Here is a 26634-nt window from a genome sequence, read left to right as displayed (position 1 = left end):
TCACTTCTGGCATTTACAGGATCTGAACCAGCAACCTTCCGATTACTAACGCAGATCCCTAGCCTCAGAGCCACCACATGGTATGAAGGTCTTCACAAATAATGAATAAACAGCCTGACTGATTTCACAGTGCAGGAGAATCACCGATTAATGTCAGGCTATATACATCCAGTGCCGGGGCAGTTGTCCACTGGGGTGCTTCATTGTTTGTGATATCAGGCCACGCATCAATCATCAGGTTAGAAATCTACTAGTATCATGAGGAAATCTTGTTATCAAGTTGATGGCTGTGTAATCCTGCAGTGCACAAAACAATATATACTGTATATATCATAGATACTGTGTATGTAAATAGCATATGGTATTAAATTGATTGTATGTGGACCACAAAAGCACCCAAAGCATACAGTGAATGTTATCTTTAAAGTACAGAAGTACATAAACGCTAACAAATTATATAAATAAAAATAACCTTCTCTGAAAGTGCTAATGAATTAATGAAATAAAACTGCCATTCTATGTTTATGATACCTCTGAATGCCGGATATTTTTCTATTCCTCATAAAATATTTTAAGAGACTCATTTTGATTTTTGGCCAACTCAAGAGACAATTTCCCCCCAGGGATTAACGAAGCTTACCAAAGAAAAAAAAATTGTGGGAATGATTTACAACGCATGTGCATGGTTTAATTCAAATGTTCACATGTTTTGTGTTAAAGCGTGCAGAAATCTATTTGTTCCACTAGTAAAAACATAATAACACAATGATATGCATGCAAAACTATAATTAAATGTGCTATGTTTTTGTTGCTTATTTCTTTATGTATTTATTCATTTCTTCCTTTACATCAATGACATCGCATTCAACATAAAATACACCTTGAAATGAGGACTGTCATTTGCACTCATCAATGTTGAGAGGGTGACCTTTAGCCGGTACTGTATTTTAATTTGTGTATTGTCGAGTGGATGTAAATCTTCAGCCATCGAGTGCCATCTTTACAGCAGGTAATTCAGATGCATAGTCCTGATGATAAATTCATAGCTTCTTGAAATAAAGTAGCCGCTTCACACAGTAATTCTGGACAGTTGTACATGCACTCATATCTACCACCGAGGCCCAGTCACAACTTTGAGCAATGACTGTTCACTAATCAAACAATAATACTTGTCAGAGCCCACCCACATACCCTGAATAGTCTGTTAAAAATCACAAGTAAAAATGTTTGCAGAAACTTAATAAACTAAATTTATTTAACTTTTTTGATCTATGCTATTGCAGAAACGTTTTACAATGTGTTTTCCCAAATTTTATCACAAACGTTTGGGGCAAACATAAAATTTATTGTTAAGGTTGAAGTTGACATTGAGGCTGATTGTACGTAAAAACATCGACATCTTTCTCAAATTCAGCATGTTCTTGTTATTTTAGCACAGGAATGCCAGACTCAGAGGGTCAGTTGCCACGTACCTGAGATCCTACCATACCAGCTGCAGATCAAGACCAGACTATGTAGTATGGGACTAAGAAGAGATGATCTTCAGGTCTAAGTGCTGTTGCTGTGAACAGCAGAACAAGAATGATGCTAAGTTTAACTAATATGCAGCTAGCCTTGTGTTTCTTCTAGGTATGCTTGGCCGCCGTTAAAATTGGCACTTTGACAACTATGTCTCACCCTCTTTCAGTTAACAACATGCTGCTACACATTCTTCTTGATATAAAGGAGCAGAGCACATGGAAAAAGTATGCAGCTATGTTAAATTATTAAAAAACTAGGGAGCTCTGCCCCCTGCTTGCGTCGTTTGCCAACCACTGGGGGTAGGTGCCCACTATCTCACGTCTGAGCCACTCAAAGGGCATTGGGGTGCTCCTTTGTTGGAGAACGCAATTGTATTTAAAGAGATGATATACACTGTAGAAGAGTATGCAGGGTGTGGGAGGAAGACAGTTTGGTCCTTAGTTATTATAGGCAAAAAGTCAGTTACTTGAGTATTTCACAACAACTGTCTATTTGGAATACCAATGAATAATACAACGTAGTAAAAAGTAAAAGTAAAAGAGTAAAACATAATAAAAAGGAAATAAAAAATTAAATTACATTAATGCCAATCAAAAACAATATTATGAATTACTTGATCCTCTAATGTACATTCTATAAATGTTGCTTTTTTGCATATTGTTCGGGATATTTTTCTTTTCGTTTATTGGACAATTCCCCATGTTCTTGATTTTTATTATATGCAGCTCTTTTTTGTTCATTTTCTTTTTTTCAAAATTCATTATCAGCTCTTGCCACTCTGTTTCCATCACAATGTAAAATTTGACGTTCTTGAATAGATAATTTGCTGTTCTGCCTTGCCATTATAACTGACTGCGTTGAGGGGAGAGTTAGCACTGAGAGAGTCACAGGGTGGTACAGAGAGGATGTGCGCACTAAGCGTAATGATAGGTCGAGTGGTGTGGAGGGGAGTGGTCAAAGCTGTATAACACAGACATGATGGAAAACTTTTCAATATAATAGAGAGATAATTCCAATTATTAAACTACATTAGATTAGCTTTTGTTATTGTACATTTTACTCACTTTGAATATATGAAATTCCTATACGGAAAGTAATGACAAAGAAAGGTACATGTTAGTAGAATCATATCTAAAGTATACCTATCTCTCTACAGTCAGGGTGGCCTGGGTGTGTGCCTCAAGTAATGCCGGCATTTTTCTTTTTTAGCGGTACCTCACAGTACAATACAAAAACTTGATTACTCATAAATTATATTGCTGTCTTGTAATCACATATATGAGGGATCAAGGCTTAAATCCCCAAGGAAGACCATTCCCCTGGCTCATTTTATTTTAATATGTGATATTCATGTAGTGTAAATAGATATGGGTGACACCCTGGAGCCTATGGTGGGGTCTTAATCTGGTCTTGCTGCAACTCATTTCCCAATTATGTAGATAATACAGAAGACTTGATAATTGTCAAAAGTTTCAATCATGATTTAAAGAGAAAGAAAGTACTCATTCACTTAACAGGTTTAAATGCCAACGTAATATTTTTACAGGAGTATCACATAAGTAACAACCAGTTTCGATTGCAAAGGGATTGGACTATTCAAATGTTTCAGTCCAGCTATACAAAGAAAATTAGTGTTGTGGGAATCTTAATCAACAGAACTATCCCATTTGTAGCGTCAGATGTAATATGTGATCCTGAAGGGCGATATGCCACGGCGATGGGCAATTTATTTAATACTAAAGTGATTCTGATAAATATTTTTGACCCCAAACGTGGATGACAGAGATTTCATTTTAAAATGTATTCGCATCTATTCCTAATATGAACACCCCATAAAATTATAATGGCCGGAGACTTTAATTGTGTTTTAAATCCAGACCTGAATAGGTCTTCAGCTACAGTCGTGATAACATCTAATACTGCAAAAATAATTACACAGAACTTATCAGACCCCTGGAGGTTTCTAAATCCTAAACTTAGAGCATATTCCTTCTGCTCACAAGTCCATCAATTACTCAAGAACTGATTATTTATCATAGACAATATTTTTTTGCCCATTATCAAATCGTTAAGTACAACACTATTATCTTCGACCACGCACCTTAGATAATGGAGCTTAACTTACTATTCCCTACACACTCATCTCATAGCTGCCGTCTTATCCCCCTGTCATTAGCTGATGAGCACTGTATAGAATTAATATCTAAGAAGAGTTGATTTTTTCATTCATTATGCACCCATCTTTTGCTAATCAAATTAATCCAACTGTCACCAAAACATATAAAAATAGCAAGTAAGAGGCTGGACAATATTCCTGAAGAATGCCTCCTCACAGCACAGACTTCATAGCCGAGCAGGGTCGCTATACAATACTTACTTACTGTGAGAAATGTCACAACAGATTTAGAGGACAGTGTCAAAGTACCATCATGGCACTCCCAAGGAATGCAGCATGGAAGAAACTGGCAGTGCACTCTCTGAATCTGCAGCTGAGCGATTTCATAATTAAGGACTCTGCATCTTTTTATTGAAGATTAATAGATAAATGTGTGTTCACCTGTATTTTCCTATTTCTTACATTATGTGATATACATATTTGTGTGCATTACTTGTCTTCTTCATTGGCACTGAGTTAAATGTATTTGATTCAATATCACACTGTACTTCATTTCAAATATAAACGATTATTTCCATGTTTTGCTAATAGCATATCAATGCTTTTTCATGTTGGTAACAGGCTGACTGATTCATTTTGTTACATTACCTACCATACTAAGCCCATTAAACCTGCTTAAAAGGTGTTCTAAGTTTATACGCAACTCTGTTCCCCTTCTTCAACTCCCTGAAGCCCACTGTTACCGCACTTAGTCTTCGCCATGGTCTGCTTCTAGTCCGCAGCTCTGAGGCACAATGCAACAGTGCTAACCCAAAACTTAGTCTTGTTACTGTAAATAAGCATTAAGACCGAACAGCACAGGACCACCAGGAGCTCACAGCACACTGCAGCTGGCCCTCAGAGGCTGCAGGTTTTTGTTCAAGACATTTCTTTAATTCATGAGCAGTTACTGCTAATGCAAAAGACACAGTTTGCCTGAATTTTTGTCAGAACACTTGGTTTTGAATCTTAAAATGCAAATAAATTAAAAATAAGGCAAAAGAAGCAGTTTCCATAAGGAGCAGTAAGTAGTTACTAATTAAGAAAGTGGATCAAATGGAAACCTGTAGTTTGATTCAAGAGAAGACCAGAGTGTTGCAATATTTTAATTTTATATTTCACTTGTGTTAAACTGTGTTATAGAAGTGTCATTTTGGTGGCAAATTTAGTGTAATAGATCACTATATTTAGAGTGGACAGGGGAAAGGAACACTCGTAGTTCTTGAAAACTGCTGGGATGCCATCCGGGTCACCCTTTTTATTTTGCTTGCAGACATAGTAAACAGGTGCTTGATGGTGCTGAAATAAAAATAAATTACCTCAATAGCTACAGTGCTGAATACTTTCTTCAAAAGATCTGGGGAGCTCTGTCCTTCTCAGAGGTTCAGGTCCAAATGGGATGCCAACATTAGGGGCGTCTCCATTTCTTACTGTTCCCACTGGAAGGGCGTGGTCAGTTGCCCTCAGGGAGTGCCACTCTGGGCTGAAGGAGACAAAAAAAAGACACAAGCCTGTTTAGTGGCAGAGCTGCTGAGGTAATGAAGCTGCATAATAATTATGGATACCTTAATATACAGGGTTAATTACTTTTAAGCCTAAAATACAAGATAGGTTTATATTTCCTTAAATATGTGGGTTAGCATAACTTAGTGGCTTAATGTTTTTAAGTTGGGCACACACATTTATTAAAGTGATGGGTGAAAATGACAGTTTTCATTTCATTGATTATCTCATATGGCATGTTCCTGAAATAAATAAATGACAAATATTTCATGACAAATTTAATTATTTATACTTACATACTATTATATTTATATTTAGTGACACTTTTCACAATGCACTTATTTATTTGCAAATGTATTTATTTGTTTAATTTTGTCTGAAATATTCCTCCAGATTGGAAATGGCTTTAAATTTTCATTATCTATATAAATTTGTAGAGGCAGCAACAGCCTGCTACTAATTTTGTTTTTTTTGTGTGCAAGAAACATTGTACATTGAAAGCACAGCACTTTAATCCAACAACTGAGGAACATTTTGACTTAATTTAAAAACTATGAGATGCAATTTAAAGGAAGTCATTAAAATTAGAGAACTATGAACTGGTGTGGTCCCCCCAAACACCCCCAGGCAGTCACCAGTTTGAAAAACATAGGGACACCACCAGTAAAAGAAAATTAGCAGCATTCTTACAGTAGGTAAAATCTATGGGAAAAAGCGTCATAGAAAAACAGAAGAGCTTTAGGAGATACTGAAGAACAGACGATGAAGACTGATGTGGCCAAAGCATAATAAAGAGATTGAAAGACATCCATTAGCTGACACATACTGTAGATAAAGAGATCCATTAGGTGATAGATAGATAGATAGATAAGGCATTATATAATACATAGATAGATAGATAGATAGATAGATAGATAGATAGATAGATAGATAAGGCATTATATAATAGATAGATAGATAGATAGATAGATAGATGTGAAAGCCACTATATAATAGATAGATAGATAGATAGATAGATAGATAGATAGATAGATAGATGTGAAAGCCACTATATAATAGATAGATAGATAGATAGATAGATAGATAGATAGATAGATAGATGTGAAAGCCACTATATAATAGATAGATAGATATTTTATTTTTAAAAACAAACTTTATTGACAAAAACATCAAATATACAACTTACACATTATTATAAATATATTTACATGTTCTTTTTTCAAAAAAAAAAAAACACACAATTGAACCAACAAAAACCCCCTAAAAAACAAACCGCATTTCCTCATCATCACATTCACACAGTACACTATTCACACACCATATTGTTTTAAACTTTTCCATATTCTTTGTGGATTTGTAAAAATTAAAATCAATCAAAATGCGACTAAGGCACAGTATTTTAAAAAACACAATCGGATCTTGTAAACCATTCCCTTCAATTTTGTGCTTTCTCGTTTTCCAAATAGCTAATTTACTTTGCCCCATAATAAAGTTTGCCAAATTCACATTATCTGTGTTTCTTTTAGTTTTTTTAAAACCAAACAGAAAGCCCACCCTAGTGTACACCATTTCCAATCCCCCAACAAGCCTCTCTATTAAATTAAACAAGGACTCAAGCCTTGGACAAAACATAAAACAGTGAAACACGGTCTCTCTTTCCCCACAGAAACAACAACTGTCAGACACCCCAGGTATAATAATTGACAAGAAGGAGTTCACAGCTAAGATCCCATGTAAGACCCTCCATTGTAAATCACCCACCCTACTGGTCAATGGTGGCTTGTATAGCGACCTCCAGGCTGGCTCTGAGAATTCTGTGCAGTCCATCTTTCTTCTCCATGGAGTGTCTGTTATCGTCCTCAGGGAGTCTCGATGTCTAACTTTTACGCACAGCCAGTACAATTGTTTCCCTGTAGCCGTTGGCAAAGGCAGGTCCATCAGCCTCTCCACGAAAGAAATTTGCTCTGCTCCGCCGTTGTCCAGTCACCCCCGGGAGATACCAAAAGTGTAGGAAAATCAGGATCCTCAGGTGGATGAGTCCGTTCATTAAACATGTCTCTCAGGAGTGCCGATCTCTCAGCTGACAGTGAAGCCTTCACTTGTGTTAAAAGGTCTGCACCACTCTCACTGACCGCACTCCAATTTGGTGTGCAATTTCATTTGCGTTCTTCCAACAAAACTTTTCACAGTCAATAACATGTTTTAGTTTTGTGCACACTCCATGTTTAAGATGATTTATGAAAGTTTGAGACAGTGCCACTGAACTACTGTACTTCACATTATTAACAATGGGCTCTTCCAAAACCCAGAACAATGACAGGCTGTCCTCATCCCCTTTAATTGTCACCATCTGCCAGGCTCTAAAAGACTCTTATAAAAGTCCGGTATGTCCGACATATCAAATTTATTCACCTGGCACAGCAGCAGAGTTTTTCCAAATTTCAGGTTTTCAATGTGGTCAAAAAAACGTTGTGCCAAATCCATCCACGGCTGATGCTCAGAAGGATACAACAATTTCTGTAAAGTCTGTAGCCGAAATGCAGCAACTCTCCCGAACACATCTATAATGCCTTGCCCACCTTCATCCAGTGGCTGAAACAGGACACTTCTCCTAAGCCAATGCAGGCCATCCCAAAAAAAATTGATTAAAACTTCCTGAATATTCTGAAGCAGCTGTGCAGGAGGCTCTAAACAAATGCATTTATGCCACAGTCCTGAGGCTATGAGGTTGTTAATGATGAGCATCCTGCCTCTGTAGGATAACTGAGGTAGAATCCACTTCCACCGAGCAAGCCGATCCTTCACCTTCTGCAGTACTCCATCCCAGTTCTTTCGTATGAAGTGTTCATCCCCAAGAAACACTCCTAAATATAACAATCCTTCAGAGGACCACTGCAGGTCACCAACCAGTTGTGGTGGTTTTAAACCAGTCCAGTTGCCCAGTAAGATAGCACTGCTCTTTCCCCAGTTTATTTTAGCTGATGAAACAATTTCAAAAGATCTCTGGCATTGAAGCAAAATGTCAACGTCCTCCTGATTTTTAATGACGATGATGATGTCATCAGCGTATGCTGAAACCTTAACAGGCTCCGCAGTGCAACATGGAATTGATAGACCAGTCAACACTCCTCTCAGTTTAACCAGAAAAGGTTCTAAGGCCAACACGTAGAGCATTCCAGACAAAGGGCACCCCTGCCTGACTCCTCTTCTGACATCAAAAGGTTCGCACAAACCACCATTGACCTTAACTACACCAGAAATGTCACTATACAATAGCTGAATATATTTAACAAAACGGTCCCCAAACCCAAAAGCCTGCATGACTCCCATAAAATGAATGTCTGACCCTGTCAAAGGCCTTCTCTTGATCTAAAGAAATAAGACCAATTGGAAAGTTAAAGAGTTTGGATACTGCAAAAATATCTCGAATTAAGAAAATATTATTAAAAATCATTCTATGAGGGACACAATAGCTCTGATCAGGATGCACCACCTGAGCTAAAACAGTTCGCAATCTGTTAGCTAGAGCCTTTGACAGGATTTTGTAATCAGCACAAAGGAGGGACACAGGCCGCCAGTTTTTGAGATTTTGTAGGTCACCTTTTTTTGGCAGTAGTGTTATTACCGCCCTCTGAGGTAACATACCCATTTTAATACTGTAGAGGAATACCTCCAATACATCAGGACCAATAATATCCCAGAAGTCTTTATAAAATTCCACTGGAATGCCATCAATGCCTGGGACTTTTCCATTATTCAATTCATTCAGTGCATCAGTGAGCTCTCCTAAGCACAACTCCTTCTCCAGCTCTTCGGAGTCTGCATCACGAAGGTGAGGTAAATCCTTCAAGAAGGTCTGCTGTTCCTCAGCCTCACCTTCCTCTGTTGCAAAAAGAGTCTCATAAAACCTCCGGACCGCCCGCCTTATCTCACCCGGGTCCTGAGTCTCCTCACCGTTATCCTGTCTTATGCAATGTAAGACTTTATGTTGAGAGTTCTTTTTCTCAAGTCCAAAAAAATACTGGGTTGGTGCATCCATGTCAGTTATCTGTTGGAATCGCGCCTCACTAGAGCCCCCGAGCCCTTGTTTCCAATAAATGGGCAAGGCCCTTCTTTTTAACCCCAAGAGTTTCCAACAATTTGACATCTGGACCCTGCTGTAGAAGCTGCTGAATCTGAATGATTTCAGTTTCTAACACTGCCATGTCAGCCTGTAGTGACTTTGTGACATTTCTGGTGTACTCCTGACATAATAAACGAATGTGGGTCTTCCCAACCTCCCACCACTGTTGTAAACTGGTGAACTCCTTCTTCATGAGTCTCCAACTTGCCCAAAAAAATTTAAATAAGTCTTTAAAACTTTGGTCTTGAAGGAGGAGCGTATTAAAATGCCAGTAGGCACTACAGGGCTTATAATCAGTTAGGATCACAGAACAAGACACCAAACTGTGATCTGAGAACCCTGCAGGGGTAATGTGACCGTTTTTAAATAAACCAATATGGTGCTTGAAACAATAAAGACGATCAAGCCTCGCCATTGAAATAATCCCCCCATTCATCCTCCCCCATGTATATTGTCTGGTGCCCCCATTTTTATTTCGCCACACATCTTCCAGTCCCATCTCGCTCACAACTCTCTCTAATTCCTGGGCTGATCGTGTGTGTGGCTCCAGCCCGTTATTTCTGTCTTTTTGTGTATCAAGGGTGCAATTAAAATCCCCACCTAGAACGAGGACTTCATTTGTGCAACATTGTGTCAGCACACCCTCCAACTTCTTAAAAAAAGCGATTTTCTCATTCCCATCGTTCGTATACATTAATAAAAGTAAAAGAACTGCCTTGAAGTTTGACGCACTTTGAGCAGCCTCCCCTTCACTATTTCTTCAACATCACAAAGAACTACGTGAACATTCTTAGAAAACAGAATGGCTACTCCAGCACTAATATTTGTACCGTTACTGTAATAAATGTCCCCTTTCCAATCCCTACTCCACTCCCATTGATTTGCGTGGTCTATATGGGTTTCCTGTACAAAGGTAACTTTTAAGTCTTTTTGCTTTATGAATTCAAACAAAGCTAGCCTCTTATTATTATTTCTTCCACCATTAATATTTAAGCTTCCTACATTAAAGCAAGCCATGTTAAATGAAAATATAAAACATTCAAAATAAACAAAATAAACCACAGATCCCAGAATATACAGGATCTTGGAAATGGTGCAGTTGCCCTCTCCATTACTGCTTATTTAGTTTGAACTGTTTCTTCAGCCTGCTTGACAGATTCTTTAATCTGAGAAGCTCTTTATCAGTGAACAAGACAGAAGAGGACTTTTCTTTTCTTAGGCTTTGTATTGAAGAGATAAAAAGTTGCACATCAGGAAAGTAATCGGTCACATCTACACCCCTTCTGCCCTCAGTTTCCGTCACAAATGTTCTGATACTTTGAGCACTGTAACCCCCTCTACCTTTACATTCTTGTAGGTCAGACACAGTTGAACTATCCGACATTTCCCCCTCCGCCTCCTCGTCTCCCTCACTCAGCCCAGCCGCGTTTTCACTGTCTGCCTCAGCTAGGGCCGCGTACCTGCCCTGCGTAACCGGTGGGGCTGCAGCGGGACCTTCGCCTTCCTCAGCAGCACAAGCCGTAACATTACTGCGTTTTCGCGCGGTTCCTTCCTCCTCCCCAGCTTGTCTTTTTTTAGCAGGCCGTTTAAACCCATCGTATGGCTCAGGTGCGTTATCATCGCCTTCCTCCATTTCAATCTCTCCCCACACACTTCCCTGTGCTGTAGCAGAATCTTCTGCTGCATTTTCATTCCGATGTCCCCCATCGATGCTGGTCTGTGCATTTCCCCATCAAGCAACTCATCTCCCTTATTTAAAGGTTCAGAAACATTTACACTCTCCTCGGGCCGCGCTTCCTCTGGTGTCTTTGTGTTTTCATTACCATTAAGCTGTAAAGGCCGATCTTGTAAATCGTCATTAGTGACATGCAGGTTATCACGAACAACTGCTCTGTTCACTTTCACTGGACAATTTTAACTAAATGCCCCTCACTTCCACACCCAAAACATTTCATTTCATCCGAACTCAGAAAAATCACATAATCGAAACCATCAATCTTAAACCTCATAGCAACATTTAAACTTTCATCCATTTTGTTGAGCACCATGTAAACTTGTCTCCTAAAAGACATTACATGTTTTAACTCCGGCGACTTGCACCCCAAAGGAATATAGCGGATTTTTGAAACTAAACGACCGTGACGTACTAATTCTTTTCTATAGTCTCATTCCTCAAAAATGGGGGGACATTCGATAACGTTACTTTACGTGCTGGCGCCGCCAACGGAGACACCTGCACGAACGAGCCATCGATCACTACACCCTTTTCTACAATTGTCTGCACCAGATCGACAGAACTCAAAAATAATACGATTGCGCCGTTCATTCGCGAGGCGGACTTAATGTTCTCACAACCGATCACATTGCCTACCGCCAACACCGCACTTTCTAAGGGGAAAAAAACATCACACAGAAGTTTTATCCCATGGCGGCGACTCAATCGTTCTAAATTCGCAGCCATTATGGCTGCTGTGGCCAGATGCCACTTCACACAAAAGAAAACGGAAAAACTTTCAAACAATTCACCAAGAAAATGAAAATGGGAAAGGGGGTAAAAAAAGTTAAACAAAACACTTCACTCACCAGACTCAGAGCCCACCACCAGCACTCGCGCCAGATCAACCACCCAACATGCACTGCGACAATGAAACAGGAAGGAAGCAGATAGATAGATAGATAGATAGATAGATAGATAGATAGATAGATAGATGTGAAAGGCACTATATAATAGATAGATAGATAGATAGATAGATAGATAGATAGATAGATAGATAGATAGATAGATAGATAGATAGATGTGAAAGGCACTATATAGATAGATAGATAGATAGATAGATAGATAGATAGATAGAATTGTATTGTCCCAAGGATAAATTTGGCTTTTTACTGAAGCTCAATAAATAAGCACATACTTAAACAAATACATAAATATTATAACAAAAACTACACACAAGAAGTACTAAGAAGAAAGAAAACTAGATTTAAAAAAACCTCTGACATGGCTAAAGAGAAAAAGAGCTGTCACAGTGGGGCATTATGACTTCAAACTCATTGTTGTTCTCTGTCTTTCTTCTTCCAGGACATGTGAGAATCTCTGACCTGGGTCTGGCTACAGAGCTGAAGGATGGAGAGGATAAAACCAAAGGTTATGCAGGCACTCCAGGTCAGTCCCGCTTTGAGTATGATGGCAGTTTACAGGACGTTGCAGTCACTTTTGGTTTTCCATGGTAGTGTAGTTGCTCACTACTTCCGAGATCTGATGCACTCTAAGCACATCCTGTAACTCTGGAGTGGACATGACCACCTACAGGCAGGTTCAAAGAGTATTCAGACCCTTCACTTTTTCACATTTTTTTATTTTGTGGCCTTGTACTAAAATCATTTAAATATTTTTTTTGACATGAAGAAACTCTCTATATCCCCGAATGATAAAGTGATAAAAAGATTTTTAGAACCTTTTGTATATTTATTAAAAATTAAATAAATTAATTGTCACATTGACACAAGTACTCAGACCCTTTGCTATAACACTTGAAATATGGCCCTGGTATACCCCATTCTATTGATCATTGTTGAGGTATTTCCATACCTTGCACGGAGTCCATCTGTGGTCAATTCAATTGACTGGACATGATTTGGAAAGGCGCACGCCTGTCTGTAGAAGGTCCCACAAATGAACAAAAACCAAGTCTTGAGGTTGACGAAATTGCCTGCAGAGCTTAGAGACTGGATTGAGGTTCTCATCCATAATTCTTAAATGGACCAACTATGACTCTTCCTAGAGTTGGCCACCTGGGCCAAACTGAGCAATCAGGGGAGAAGGGCCTTGGTAAGCAATGTAACTCTGGCTAAACTCTGAAGAGCCTGTGAGGAAAGGAGAGAAACTTCTAGAAGGACAACCATTAGTGCAACATTCCACCGATCTGGGCTTTATGACAGAGTGAGCAGATGGAAGTCTCTCCTCAGTAAAAGATGCATAATACAATTTGCAAAAAGGCACTTAAAGGACTCTTAGGGCTGGTTTATACTTCACGTTCACAATGAGTATGCACACGGATCAGGATTGTCATGTATTCCCATGCGCAAGTTGCAGTACCAGCAAAAAATGGAGGGGTGCAGTGTTTTCAAGTTGGAATGTGACATCAGAGTCTCTGTTTACTATCAACATGTGACAGTAAGTCACTTTGCAGATCCTATCCGGTGTTTGAAGAATGGTTCAATGTGGTGAAGCAAATCATCAAACTTAAATGCAGACATAAAAATGTATTTAAGGTGCTTTTCTTCATCTATTTCTTGCATAGGTGATACAAGTGTCTCATATTCCTGATCGTAACGATGCAATATATTTTAAAGGTCTCACATACCATCTTCTGTGCCGTCTTTTGTCTTTTTTTTTGCACCTTCTCAACAGCATCAGAATGTATTTGAGCCACAGGGATTTGAGCCATTAGGGACATAGTGAATAGAAAAAAGGTCTATTTTATGATTAAAGTGGAAAATTCAACTTTAATCTTGTAGTTTATTTTGTAATGTAACTGTAAAGTAGAACTTCGTAAATGTCATCTTAAAACTGACCCACTTGTTAATGCTTGTACGTGCTTCTGGGGCTTCCTCCTGCTCTGACAACAGTGGCAGGCAGTGATTGCCACACAGAACATATTACATTTAGAATATTCCAGCTCTCTGTACATTTACAATCCTGATTTATACTTGATATCACTTTCATGATGAAATGTGCTAAAGCATGTATGTTACATTTTACAGCTAAATCGCTAACTTCATTTAAATAATTAATACTGTTAATATTTACACATAGGGGGGTGGCACAGTGGTGGAGCGGTAGCGCTGCTGCCTTACAGTGGAGTCACACACCTTGTGTTCCCTGCCTGAAGTTTGCATGTTTTCCTGGTGAGTTTCCACTGTGCACTCTGGTTTCCTTCCAATGACATACAGGTTTAGAGATTTAGTGATGCTAAAATGACGCTAGTCTGTGTGTGTGCTTGTATTCACCTTGAGATGAGCTGATGTCCCATCCAGAGATTGTTTCTGCCTCACACCCAATGCTGTAATGGGCACGTCCCTGGACTGATGGATAAAATCATTAAACATCAATCATTTTCAGAGAGAGATATTGTGGCAAGGTGTCCTGGGAATTTAATGGATGTTTCTGGCAATTCACAACACGGCGAAACTGAACGTTGTATTCTCACTGTGTTGATATCTTTGCCACCTAGTGGAATCCTCCAGATTTACATAAAGTACGTGCACAAGTACAAACAGTACACCACTTGTGTATCAGTAGCGTCCGCAGATGCATGCGCCACGTCGCGTAAAGTATAAACCCGGCCTTAGGCTGTGAGATTCTCTGGACTGATGAAATCAAGATTAGTGTCATGTCTGAATGAAACTTGGTGCTGCTCATCTCCTGTGCAATGCTATTCCAACAGTGAAGCAAGGTGGGGTCAGCACCATGCTGTGGGGTTATTTGCCAGTGACCAGGACTAGGAGACTTTTCAGGGTTAAGGGAAAACTGAAAAGATCATCTAATTAAATTAACAGGTAACTCTAAATGTGTGACTGTTCTCCAAAATGATCTGACATCCCATCCTGGGGTGGTTCCTATCTTGTCCCCTCTGATCTTGTCAAGATGAGCTCAAAATTAGAATGTGTACGTTAGACATTGTAGCACTAGGAGACATAAGCAAATCTAAATTTATTTATTCCTTTTTTATCAGACATCATAGCGATTATTCCATCCATCCATCATAGAAATCATTAAGATTAGTATGTCTATCATATTTCTGACTACAGTATTCTTATTGCAGCAGCTAACATCCTTAATGCAGGGAACTCTAAAATACACACGGCCACAATCAGGATCAACAGTTAATCTAACAACGTGCATGTGGGTGAAGTAACATAACTCAGCATTTGGAGAACAGGCAAAGTCTGCTGAGAAATTAGAAATACAGCTGTAATCCAAGTTCTAAAATTTGTTGACACCATCTGTTGCACCATCCTGTACTTCACTTGATGAATTAAGAATTTCAATGAAGGGGGCCATTAACAGCCCCCTATTTTGTCTGTTCCTCTACTGGCTAGTACTTACTAGGAAGGAGATTGCCTGCCCTTTCTTAAAAAAGCAGAAACGACAGGTTGTGTGTCTTGTGGGACCGTAAGTGGTCCTTGGTCAGATGTGACATGGAAGTCCTGTAGGACTTGAGTTCTAGGTAAAATCAAAAATCTTAATTTGACTTTCTGAAAACCCTTTTTAAGACATGTCCTAAATGACAAGGCAATGGAGTTAAATGCAGAAAGCAATTGTGCTGCTTTGCCATAACTAGCGTCCCTTACGGTGTACTGAAGACTTGGAAAGAATAGCAGAATTACGAGAAGTGCAATCATTGAACAGAAGGTGTCAGATATGGGGAATAGGAAGACATTTAGTTATACAAAAGAAGCGAAAGAAGACTGTGGGAGCGAGAAGTGAATGCAAATTAGGCCTGGTTACAGAAGAGTTTAAAAGGATCATAAAGCTGAAAAGGTGTCGGTGGGAGTGGTGAAGGAAATCCTTGTCTCCCTAGTCATGCACCCGCACTCGTTCAGGTAACTGGCTGAAGTTCAGGGTCTTCACATGCTGTCTTGTTGTCCCACCCCTCTTAGTAAAGCCAATGGCTACTTCAGAAATAACAGTTTGCTCTTCTTTTCTTCAAGCTTCTGCTGTCTACCTACCGGAGAGTCTTTAACATGAGTCTAAAAATTACCCTGTTACACAGAATAGTTTTGGAGAAAGAGTCTTTTTGTCTATTCTTTTTCAGGATTCATGGCTCCAGAGCTGCTGAAAAACATTGAATATGACTACAGTGTGGACTACTTCACCTTGGGGGTCACCTTGTATGAAATGATTGCAGCCAAGGGGCCATTCAGGAGTCGAGGAGAGAAGGTGTGGAGACAAAGCATTTCATATTTTTATATCTATTCTCAGGGGCAAAAAAGTCATTGGGTTCACATAAAATTAGAGGAATAACAAAAAATAATCATTCTACCTATCTTTGTTAAATGTGTCTATCATCCCATAAATTCCTTCATCCATCCAACCCGCAAACATTTATCCATTCATACATCTGTCCATGCAGACTTCCATTTGTTATTCCATTTATTTATGCATCCTTTAATCCAATCTTCTTATCTACAGAATCTTTGTGTATCCATACATCTGTCGATCCATACATCCTGCATTCATTTAACTATCTAGCTATCAATGTTAGTTTCTGCATCTATTAACCCATCTCTCTAGACACTCATCTACTTCTCCATCCATCATGCATAGATTATTTCATTTATGTACCTATCATTTTTACAGCATCTTCCTGATCTATTTATCTATCATGCTATCATATTCATTAGCCCATCTATGATCTATCCATTGTCTATTTATCCAAGTTTATTCATCTGTACAGTAGAACCTCTGGTCACGAACGTTTCCGAACATGTACAAATCGAGTTACGATCAAAAAGTTTGCCAAAACTTTGCATCTGTTCACGACCACACGCTCTGGTGGCGAACAAAAACACAGACGGCCAGTTTCCCTTCCGGTTCGTACGTGCTAATGATTTCCCATTCTCTGTTTCCCATTTTCGTTTGGTTGCGTATACAGGGCCTAACAAAGCAGCTGATTTTGCAAAAGGAGTTACAATGTTAACCAAGCAGAGACCTCAGGTGCTGGAACAGGTGGAAATTCTGTTGCTAGTGTTGTTTGAACGAATAGCAACTTGCAGGGGATAGCGTAAGTGAGGTGATCATATACAAGAAAGCCAGGAAGATTCATGGTGATTTGCTGAAAAAAAAATCCCTCTTCGAGTGGCGAAGGTGAGGAATTTAAAGCCAGTAGAGGATGGCTTGAAAAGTTTCACAAGAGAAGTGGCAGTTAATTTTTTTTTCCCTGTGCTTAAAACTCATAAGAAAGTGTTTACAACGAGCAGTTTGTAAGGGTCTAGCACGAACTCTTACAATGTTACTTTTCTCTGTTCAAGGTTTTCGCAGTGTTATTCAATATTTTTACATTTAGTTTACTATTACACTGTGCATTTTATGGTATAATTATATATTTTTATAATATTTTTGTGCTTAAAAAAACTTAAGAAAATATACACTCATCTAAAGGATTATTAGGAACACCTGTTCAATTTCTCATTAATGCAATTATCTAATCAACCAATCACATGGCAGTTGCTTCAATGCATTTAGGGGTGTGGTCCTGGTCAAGACAATCTCCTGAACTCCAAACTGAATGTCAGAATGGGAAAGAAAGGTGATTTAAGCAATTTTGAGCGTGGCATGGTTGTTGGTGCCAGACGGGCCGGTCTGAGTATTTCACAATCTGCTCAGTTACTGGGATTTTCACGCACAACCATTTCTAAGGTTTACAAAGAATGGTGTGAAAAGGGAAAAACATCCAGTATGCGGCAGTCCTGTGGGAGAAAATGCCTTGTTGATGCTAGAGGTCAGAGGAGAATGGGGCCGACTGATTCAAGCTGATAGAAGAGCAACTTTGACTGAAATAACCACTCGTTACAACCGAGGTTTGCAGCAAAGCATTTGTGAAGCCACAACACGCACAACCTTGAGGCGGATGGGCTACAACAGCAGAAGACCCCACCGGGTACGACTCATCTCCACTTCAAATAGGGAAAAGAGGCTACAATTTGCACGAGCTCACCAAAATTGGACAGTTGAAGACTGGAAAAATGTTGCCTGGTCTGATGAGTCTCGATTTCTGTTGAGACATTCAAATGGTAGAGTCAGAATTTGGCGTAAACAGAATGAGAACATGGATCCATCATGCCTTGTTACCACTGTGCAGGCTGGTGGTGGTGGTGTAATGGTGTGGGGGATGTTTTCTTGGCACACTTTAGGCCCCTTAGTGCCAATTGGGCATCGTTTAAATGCCACGGGCTACCTGAGCATTGTTTCTGACCATGTCCATCCCTTCATGACCACCATGTACCCATCCTCTGATGGCTACTTCCAGCAGGATAATGCACCATGTCCCAAAGCTCGAATCATTTCAAATTGGTTTCTTGAACATGACAATGAGTTCACTGTACTAAAATGGCCCCCACAGTCACCAGATCTCAACCCAATAGAGCATCTTTGGGATGTGGTGGAATGGGAGCCTCATGCCCTGGTTGTGCATCCCACAAATCTCCATCAACTGCAAGATGCTATCCTATCAATATGGGCCAACATTTCTAAAGAATGCTTTCAGCACCTTGTTGAATCAATGCCACGTAGAATTAAGGCAGTTCTGAAGGCGAAAGGGGGTCAAACACCGTATTAGTATGGTGTTCCTAATAATCCTTCAGGTGAGTGTATATTTACATACAGTTTGTATGGTCTGGAACAGATTAATTGTATTTACATACAATCTTATGGTGAAATTACGTACGGGTCGTGACCAAATTGGGTCGCGTCCAGAGTTTTGGAACGAATTATGGTCGTGACCAGAGGTGCCACTGTATCTATATTCATTTATAGTCTATAAACAGTATCTATCCATCTCTCCTACCTGTCAATCCATTTGCAATCAGTCTATCCATTCATCTACGTTCATTTCTTTATTCACCCATCTTATTCATTCCTCCAACCAACATGCATACATCTTCCATTTGTATAACCTTTTGGGGGCCAGAGCCCAGGCTGGGCCATTAAACAGCACACCTGGAGCAATTTTTCGGGTTAAGGGCCATGCTCAAGGGCACACCAGAGTAGGATCCCTTCTGGCAGTAGTGGGATTTGATCCGGCAACCTTCCAGGTACCAGCACAGATCCTGAGCCACAGGACCACTACTCAGCCCAGATTCATGGTCTAACAATCTTTGACCATTCATGTAATTATCCATCAACAGTCTACATGTTCATCTCTCCACCTATCTATCCAGGACCATTTGTGCATTTATTTAACCTTCCATCTATCTATCCACTCTCAATCTCCCTCATACTCCACACATTTTTCCATTTGTGTATCTATTTATCTGTCTGTCCATCATTCTGCCACATAGTGCATTTTCTATCTATCCATCTAGCTATTCAGTTCTGTATTTATTCATTTGTATTCATTCACACATCCGTTTTTCAACAACTGTTCCTCTGCCCATCCAACCTGTATACAACTGTCCATTCAAGCATCTGTTTCTCTGTTAGCCTGCCATCAGTTTCTCCATCCAACTATCCACCCACTTTCAAGTATAGCACCATGGTGAGGAGGGATAGGGCTGTGATCATTCCTAGCCCATTTTTCTCCTTTCCAAATTTCTCACACCATCTTGTGTCTCCTGTTTATAATTTTCACGCCCTACTGCTGTCCACAAATCCTTCTTATTTCAAACTGAGCCAGGACTGTCAAGTGTCTTTTATTTTTTCATCTTTTGAAGTATTGTATAGCCTTCCCTGAAGTTTATTTCAGTTGGCTGCTAGGTGAGGATCAGGATGGCCTGTGGCTAAAGTGCTGTAATGTAAACCACAGTATCATTAGTTAAAGTTCTACCTCTGACTGACTGCGTAACCTTGAGAGAACAAACGTGAGGTGCCTGTGCTGTAATATGTAAATATGTCAAACAGGCTTACAAAGAGCCTGAATCTCTGCAGCCAGTATAACTCAGTCCCCGGAAAGTAAAAGCCGTGGGAATAATTGCATGGCCAGCCAGATCCAAATCTACCAACCATTATTTTTGCCACGAATCCATCCAATCTCCATTGATCTATCAATGCATCTTTCCTTGCATCTGTTTATTTGTCTGTCCATTCACTCACTTATTCAACTACTTACAGTATCTATCCATCCATTTATTTTTCTACGACCTTTGTAAGTACAGAGTATTATGGATCAGACAGTGTGTTTGGCTAGAACACGCATTACGCCCCCATTGCACCAGTCTATTATATGACTAACTCACAAACCTTCCCACAATCGGACAGTTTACACTCTATGGCCAAATGTTTATGGACATCTGACCATCACACCAATTTCAGCTTATTGAACATCTCGTTCAACACTATGGACATTAATAATATAATTGGCCCCGATTATAGTTTCTGCTCTTCTGGGGATGACTTTCCACAAGATTTTGGAGTGTGTCTGTGGGAATTTGTGACTATTCAGCCAAAAGTACACTTGTGAGGTCAGATACTGATGTTGAACAAGAAGACTTGACTCACAGCTGGCGTTCCATTTCATCCAAAAGGTGTCCAAGTAGGACAGGACTCTGTGCAAGCCACTTCAGTTCCTTCTCAGGTCTTTACGGTCCTAGCTTTGTTCACAGGGGCACAGACCTGATGAAACAGAAATGGGCCTTTCACAGACTTTTTCCACAACATTGGAAACACGCAATTGTCTAAAATGTGTTTGTACACTACACAGTTAACAGGGCCCTACACTGGAAACAAGAGGCCTAGCCCAAACCCTGAAAAACAGCCCCAAACCACACCATTATCCCTCTTGCACCAAGCAGTTGGAACTGTGCAGTTCAGAAGGTAGTGTGCTCCTAAAATTTGCCAAATCCAGATTCATTCATCAGACTGCCAAACAGGAAGTGTGATTCCAGTGGTGATGTTCTTTATACCAGTCCAGTTAATGCTCGGCACTGCACATAGTGACACCCATTTCACAAAGCTCCCAATGCACAGTTCTCGTGCTGATGTTGCTTCCAGGAGCAGTTTGAAATTCTGTTGTGAGTGATCCAACAGACAATAAGTGATTTTTATCCGCTATACACTTCTGCTCTCTGAGTTGGCATCGTCTACCATTTCATGGTTGAGCTGCTGTTGCTACTTGACGGTTCCTCTTCACAATAATAGCACTTACATTTTACTAGGGCAGATGTAGCCGGCTAGACATTTCACGTACTGGCTTGTGACAATTGGGGCATCCGATGACAGTGCTGCATTTAAGGTCACTGAGCTCTTTAGTACAACCCATTTTACTGCCAATGTGTGTCGATGGAGATTGAATGGCTATGTGCTTGACTTTATGCACCTGTGAACAAACAGGTGTGGCTGAAATACTTGAAATCAATAATATGGAGGGGTGTTGACATGTTAACCATAAGGTATAGATTCATCAGACAACTGAAGGACATCATCGTGGACTGCAAGACAAACGCTATGGCATTATGGGTAGAACTTGTGAATTCCGTAGATCTGCAAAGGGCTGTGACATGCAACCCTACCCCTGTTTAAAATCTGCTCAAAAGTCTCCTTGCATTCAGCTGGTCAGAAAAGAATTAGGAAACATCATTAGAAAGACATTCAAGCAGGCAGATGAGATTGTTAAGAAAAGCCCAAGGTCCACCTGAGACCTAAAGAGCGGATTACTTAACCTGCACTCCAGAAATAATGATGACACTGCGTGTATTGTGTAATTAAGAAAATAAAAAAAGCTGAGGTGAAAGGGGATGGTAAGCTAGCTAAAAACTGACCCTGCTTCATGTGTGTCTCCAGGTTGAGAACAAAGAGGTGACTCGCCGAATCCTCAATGACCCGGTCACATACCCAGACAAGTTCAGCAGTGACCTCAAGAGCATTTGTGAGGCGCTGATGGAGAAGGACCCCTCCAAGCGACTTGGCTTTAAGAATAATGAGTGTGAAGAGCTGAAGAAACACACATTTTTCAAATCCATCAATTGGGGGCGGTTGGAAGCAGGTAGGCTAATGGGTTAAATCAAGCAGCAAAAAGTAATTATTATGGTATGCTGGAAAATGTGCTGACCAATGAAATATGCACGTACATTGAGCAAAGGGCTGCAGTGTCTACAACTGCATGTACTAAACATCTCTGTATGCTCCTGGTCAAAGTGCATGTGAAACTCGGAGCTTACCTGAAATTTGATTGGGGTGTCCAATATTTTCCACACAATTGGGGTAGCCTTTTACAGAAACGTACTCTCTGCTGACTTTTTTTAGCAATTAATGATTAACGTCAAGATTAAATGTGATCTGCCACCTGGCTGCCACTATAAATTTTTAAATGGGTTTGTAAATTGAAGATATGCTGCTGACTTTACAAACCCAAGCGTCGGCTCGTCTCAACTGCCGTTCAGACAAGCTACAAGCATGGGCGATGTCACAGGGTGAGCGTAGATGATCTGAAGGCTACCTTACATTTACTAACATCTGAGAATGTAGGAACTCTAAAGAATGTAAAATGGGATATGTTAAATGTTCCCATACTCAGCTGGTAGCACTGCAATCTGTACTGCCTAAGGGCCCCTGATATACACTTTATCGCAAAAACAGCTCGTCTGAGGACCAAAATAAGTGGCAAATGTTTCATGTCTGGCCTGACTCCGTGAGTCTCTAATGAGGAGTGTTTCATCTCTTTTAAATAAGCGTGACAACCTTTTACGCTTCATGGCAAATTATGATACTGTGGCATTTTGGGTACTGAAGAGAACTCAGCTTAACCTTCTTATTTCAGACACTATTTTAATGTTGGACAGGTTTCATTTGATATGATATGGCAGAGAAGAAAAGAAAGAAGGGGACTGGACATCTGTATGAATGAGCAAGTGTTAAAAAATGAGCACACAGTAATCATATATAACATTGAGCTATGGTCTGTCTGTTCTTCATGTGATTACATGCAAACTGGAGCAAGAACCTCAGCAAAGTCATATATTTATTATGGCAAAGTGACTGAAAAAGTGACATGACAGAAAGAGTAAGAACAAGAGCAACATCTGCTGAGTGTCAAGCAAATAACAGAAGCTGATTATGGCCAAAGAACAACATAATAGGAAGAAAGCAAAAGAAGACAGCAACATCTTATGAATGCATCACAAAAAAGTGATTAAGCGATGAAGTCCTCGAAAGAATATGCAGACAAGACAAAATCCTGAATATAGCCTGATATGTTCTGGAAATTAAAAAAAAATAGGTTGTGGCAACCTGGAGTCACTTTACATCATAAAATAGAAAGGTCCCCACAAGGTCATCTACTGATACTCCCCCAGGACACAAGATACATAAAGTACATGTTCAGAATTCATAACTGAGTGTGAGTTTTGTGTTTATTGAGCATGAAACAAGATTAACAACATCGTAATGGGAAGAAAGAAAAAGAATCGCAGCAACATTAGTGGAGCATCAAGCGTATCACAGAAGACTGAGAGGACACGGTGCATATATTTTTTAAAAATTCATAATCATCAAATATGAAACTTTACTACAAACCTTATTTTACTTTTCCTACATATCAATGAAGGACACCATAGTGGCAGAAAGAAAAAGAACAGTGGCAATATTTGGTGAGCATCACACAAATACCACAACTTACCAAATCAGTGATGTTAAGAGGAAAAGAATGTGCATTACTTAGGACTAAAACATGTAATTCAGACATTGAAATGCTGACTGAATTCATCCATGTAACTGCCTAATGAGAGAAGTTTCATCATTCTTGTTAATGTTTCTTAACTCAGCAACAGGAATGAATCATTTTGACCCAAGAATGCCGGTGACTTCAAACAGGGAGACTGAAAGAAACAAACAGCATGTTTCACTTGTGGATGCAGCAACCTGGAGCCTCTAAATTCAAATGCTAAAGCCATTAACTGTAAACCTGTGGCACTGGTGGCTGCCACCTACAAGCCTGGCATCAGATGGCAGAAGCTCTCTTATTATCCAAGCCAGACATTTCTGTGTGTGTAGTGGGGGCTATGGTTTCTTATAATATTTATATTTTATTCTTGAGCTTCTAAAAAGTTTTAATTTCTCCTTGAGGATGAATAAAGTATTGCCTATCTATCTGTTGTACAGTATAGTGCCTTTCATGGATATCTATCTATCTATCTATCTATCTATCTATCTATCTATCTATCTATCTATCTATCTATCTATCTATCTATTTAACAGATAGATAGATAGATAGATAGCCATGAAAGTCAGTATATAACAGATAGATAGATAGATAGATAGATAGATAGATAGATAGATAGATAGATCGATAGCCATGAAAGGCAGTATATAACAGATAGATAGATAGATAGATAGATAGATAGATAGATAGATAGATAGATAGATAGATAGATAGATAGATAGGAAAGGCACTATATAACAGATAGATAGTGTGGACTTGAACCCGGACACAGACAGACGGACATCTTATGTTCACCCAACACACGTTTATTATACTAATATTTATAATTTTTCCTTCAGTGCACTTCCCATTGCCTCCAGCACCGTTCCCCCAAATGTCCAGGCCTCACAGTCTTTGTGCCTCTATCTTGGCCGCCTCCCATCCTCTTCCACCCAACTTCCACCATCGACTGAAGGGAGGCGGCCCCTTAAATAGCAACCCAGATGGGCTCCAGCTGCTTCCCGGCATTCCTCCGCAGCCACTCCCCAGTGTGGCGGAAGTGCCGGCTGCGCACCCAGAAGCCGTCCGGGTGTCCCCTGTCGTCTTTCCCAGGGATATGCAGGCATTGGGGCGCCGCCTGGCGGTGGCCACGGGTCCCTACAGGGTTGGGCTTCCAAGCCCTTTACCCAAGGCCCCCCTACATAACCAGGACGGACGCCCCCTCACGGTCTGGAGGAGGCACAAGCCCTCCTCCGGTCCTCCCCCGACCGGGGACCACACTATATTCATTTATAGCCACACCAGGAAGTGCTGGGTTCCAGGGATATTCAGGCACCGGGGCAACACCTGGCGGTGGCCACGGGTCCCTACAGGGCTGGGCTTCTAAGCCCTGTACCCGTGGCCCCCAACATAACCAGGGCAGATGCCCCCTCACGGCCCCCCCCCCGGCCAAGTACCACAATAGATAGATAGATAGATAGATAGATGTAAAAGGCACTATATAATAAATAGATAGATAGATAGATAGATAGATAGATAGATAGATAGATAGATAGATAGATAGATAGATAGATAGATAGATAGATAGATATGAAAGGCACTATATAGATAGATAGATAGATAGATAGATAGATAGATAGATAGATAGATAGATAGATAGATAGATAGATAGATAGATAGATAGATAGATTCTATTACACTGTGCCTTTCATGGCTATCTATCTATGAACCTTTCTGTGCCTTCTTTCACTCTAAGCTCTGCATGAAACTCCTGCCTTCTGTCTCCGTCAGCTAATATGTTGCACAGCCATGCTTCTCTTTCAGCCATCTCATGGGGATCTCCGCCCTCTCCGTGTCCTTCCACTAAGCCCTGCGATCCCTCACCCCAGTGTACTGAGGCGTCCCCCACTGGTTTCTTGCTGTGCTGACCACCCTGGTTGTTCTTTTCTGATTCATCTGTTTTCTCACTCCACATTCTGTTTGAGCAGGAGACCTCAGCCATTCTCTTTGGATCATTTTGCAAAGATCTGCTGTCACTTTGACTTTAAAGTCTTTTTTACTGTTGTCAAAAAAGCCAAAATTAAATCCACTGTGATTCAGTGTTGTTTAACAGTAAACTTTGAAAGGTTCCAAGGGGGTGAATACTTTTATAGGAACTGTAGTTGGCCTATCAGGCACTGTTCTTAGTTTATGCACATCATGCTTATTAAAAGGTTTCCATTGAATGCCTTAAGTGGTAGCATTATAAAAGCTATATAGTACAATTGCTGCTGTAGAAAATAGCAGTCTGACCAAAACCTCCATTAATCAGGCTTCTTTCTTTTTTTCTGTACTGTAGGTCTATTGGAGCCCCCTTTTGTACCTGACCCCAAGATGGTGTATGCCAAGGACATTAGCGATGTTGGGGCTTTCAGCACGATAAAGGGTGTGGTGTTGGATGAGAAGGACAAGGAATTTTATGACGAGTTCTCTTCGGGCAACATTCCAATCCCCTGGCAGGAAGAAATGATTGAGACTGGCGTATTTGGGGAGCTCAACGTTTGGGGTGCCAAGGGCACCACGCCAAATGATCTGAACTATAACTATGTTCCAGAGAGCCCCAAATCAGGAGCGTGTGGCATTCTGTAAAGAATGTGGGAGTCCCTATGGCTACAAAGATGGCAGATGCCTTTGTTGTTATAAGTAGCAAACGATTGCCTATCTTGAATGAAATGATATCCTCTAGGCAGCAATTCTGAGAACATTTAGTACATGTAATTAAAAAGCTGCTAACACTGCTACAGTACATGCCAGAGGAACCAAGTGTTGCAGCACAAAAAAAACAAACTCTGGTTAATTTTAGGCGTAATGTTGATGTAATATCCAAAAAGTTTATGCTCCTGTTTAGAATCATTACAACTGCTCCTCTGGCCCCACACTATGTGGGCACTGTGGCACATTGCATTTTAGCTGTTATGGATTCCTTTTCCCTTTCTTCG

The 26634-nt window shown here is 40.2% G+C and overlaps 1 protein-coding gene across 1 annotated transcript in view; it reads left to right on the top strand.

Annotated features, from left to right (window-relative positions):
- The window catches only part of grk1b (G protein-coupled receptor kinase 1 b), a 68012-nt gene extending 41728 nt beyond the window's left edge, over window positions 1-26284 (top strand). Inside the window, exons 4-7 of the mRNA XM_039749626.1 lie at window positions 12382-12465; window positions 16121-16245; window positions 21802-22003; window positions 25995-26284. Coding sequence (XP_039605560.1) covers window positions 12382-12465; window positions 16121-16245; window positions 21802-22003; window positions 25995-26284 — 701 coding nt within the window. The remainder of the gene's footprint in view (window positions 1-12381; window positions 12466-16120; window positions 16246-21801; window positions 22004-25994) is intronic.
- The last annotated feature ends 350 nt before the right edge of the window (window positions 26285-26634 follow it).

The sequence above is a fragment of the Polypterus senegalus genome, chromosome 3, assembly GCF_016835505.1.
Source record: "Polypterus senegalus isolate Bchr_013 chromosome 3, ASM1683550v1, whole genome shotgun sequence".
Classification (NCBI taxonomy): domain Eukaryota; kingdom Metazoa; phylum Chordata; class Cladistia; order Polypteriformes; family Polypteridae; genus Polypterus; species Polypterus senegalus.
This window is presented reverse-complemented; position numbering and strand designations above follow the sequence as displayed.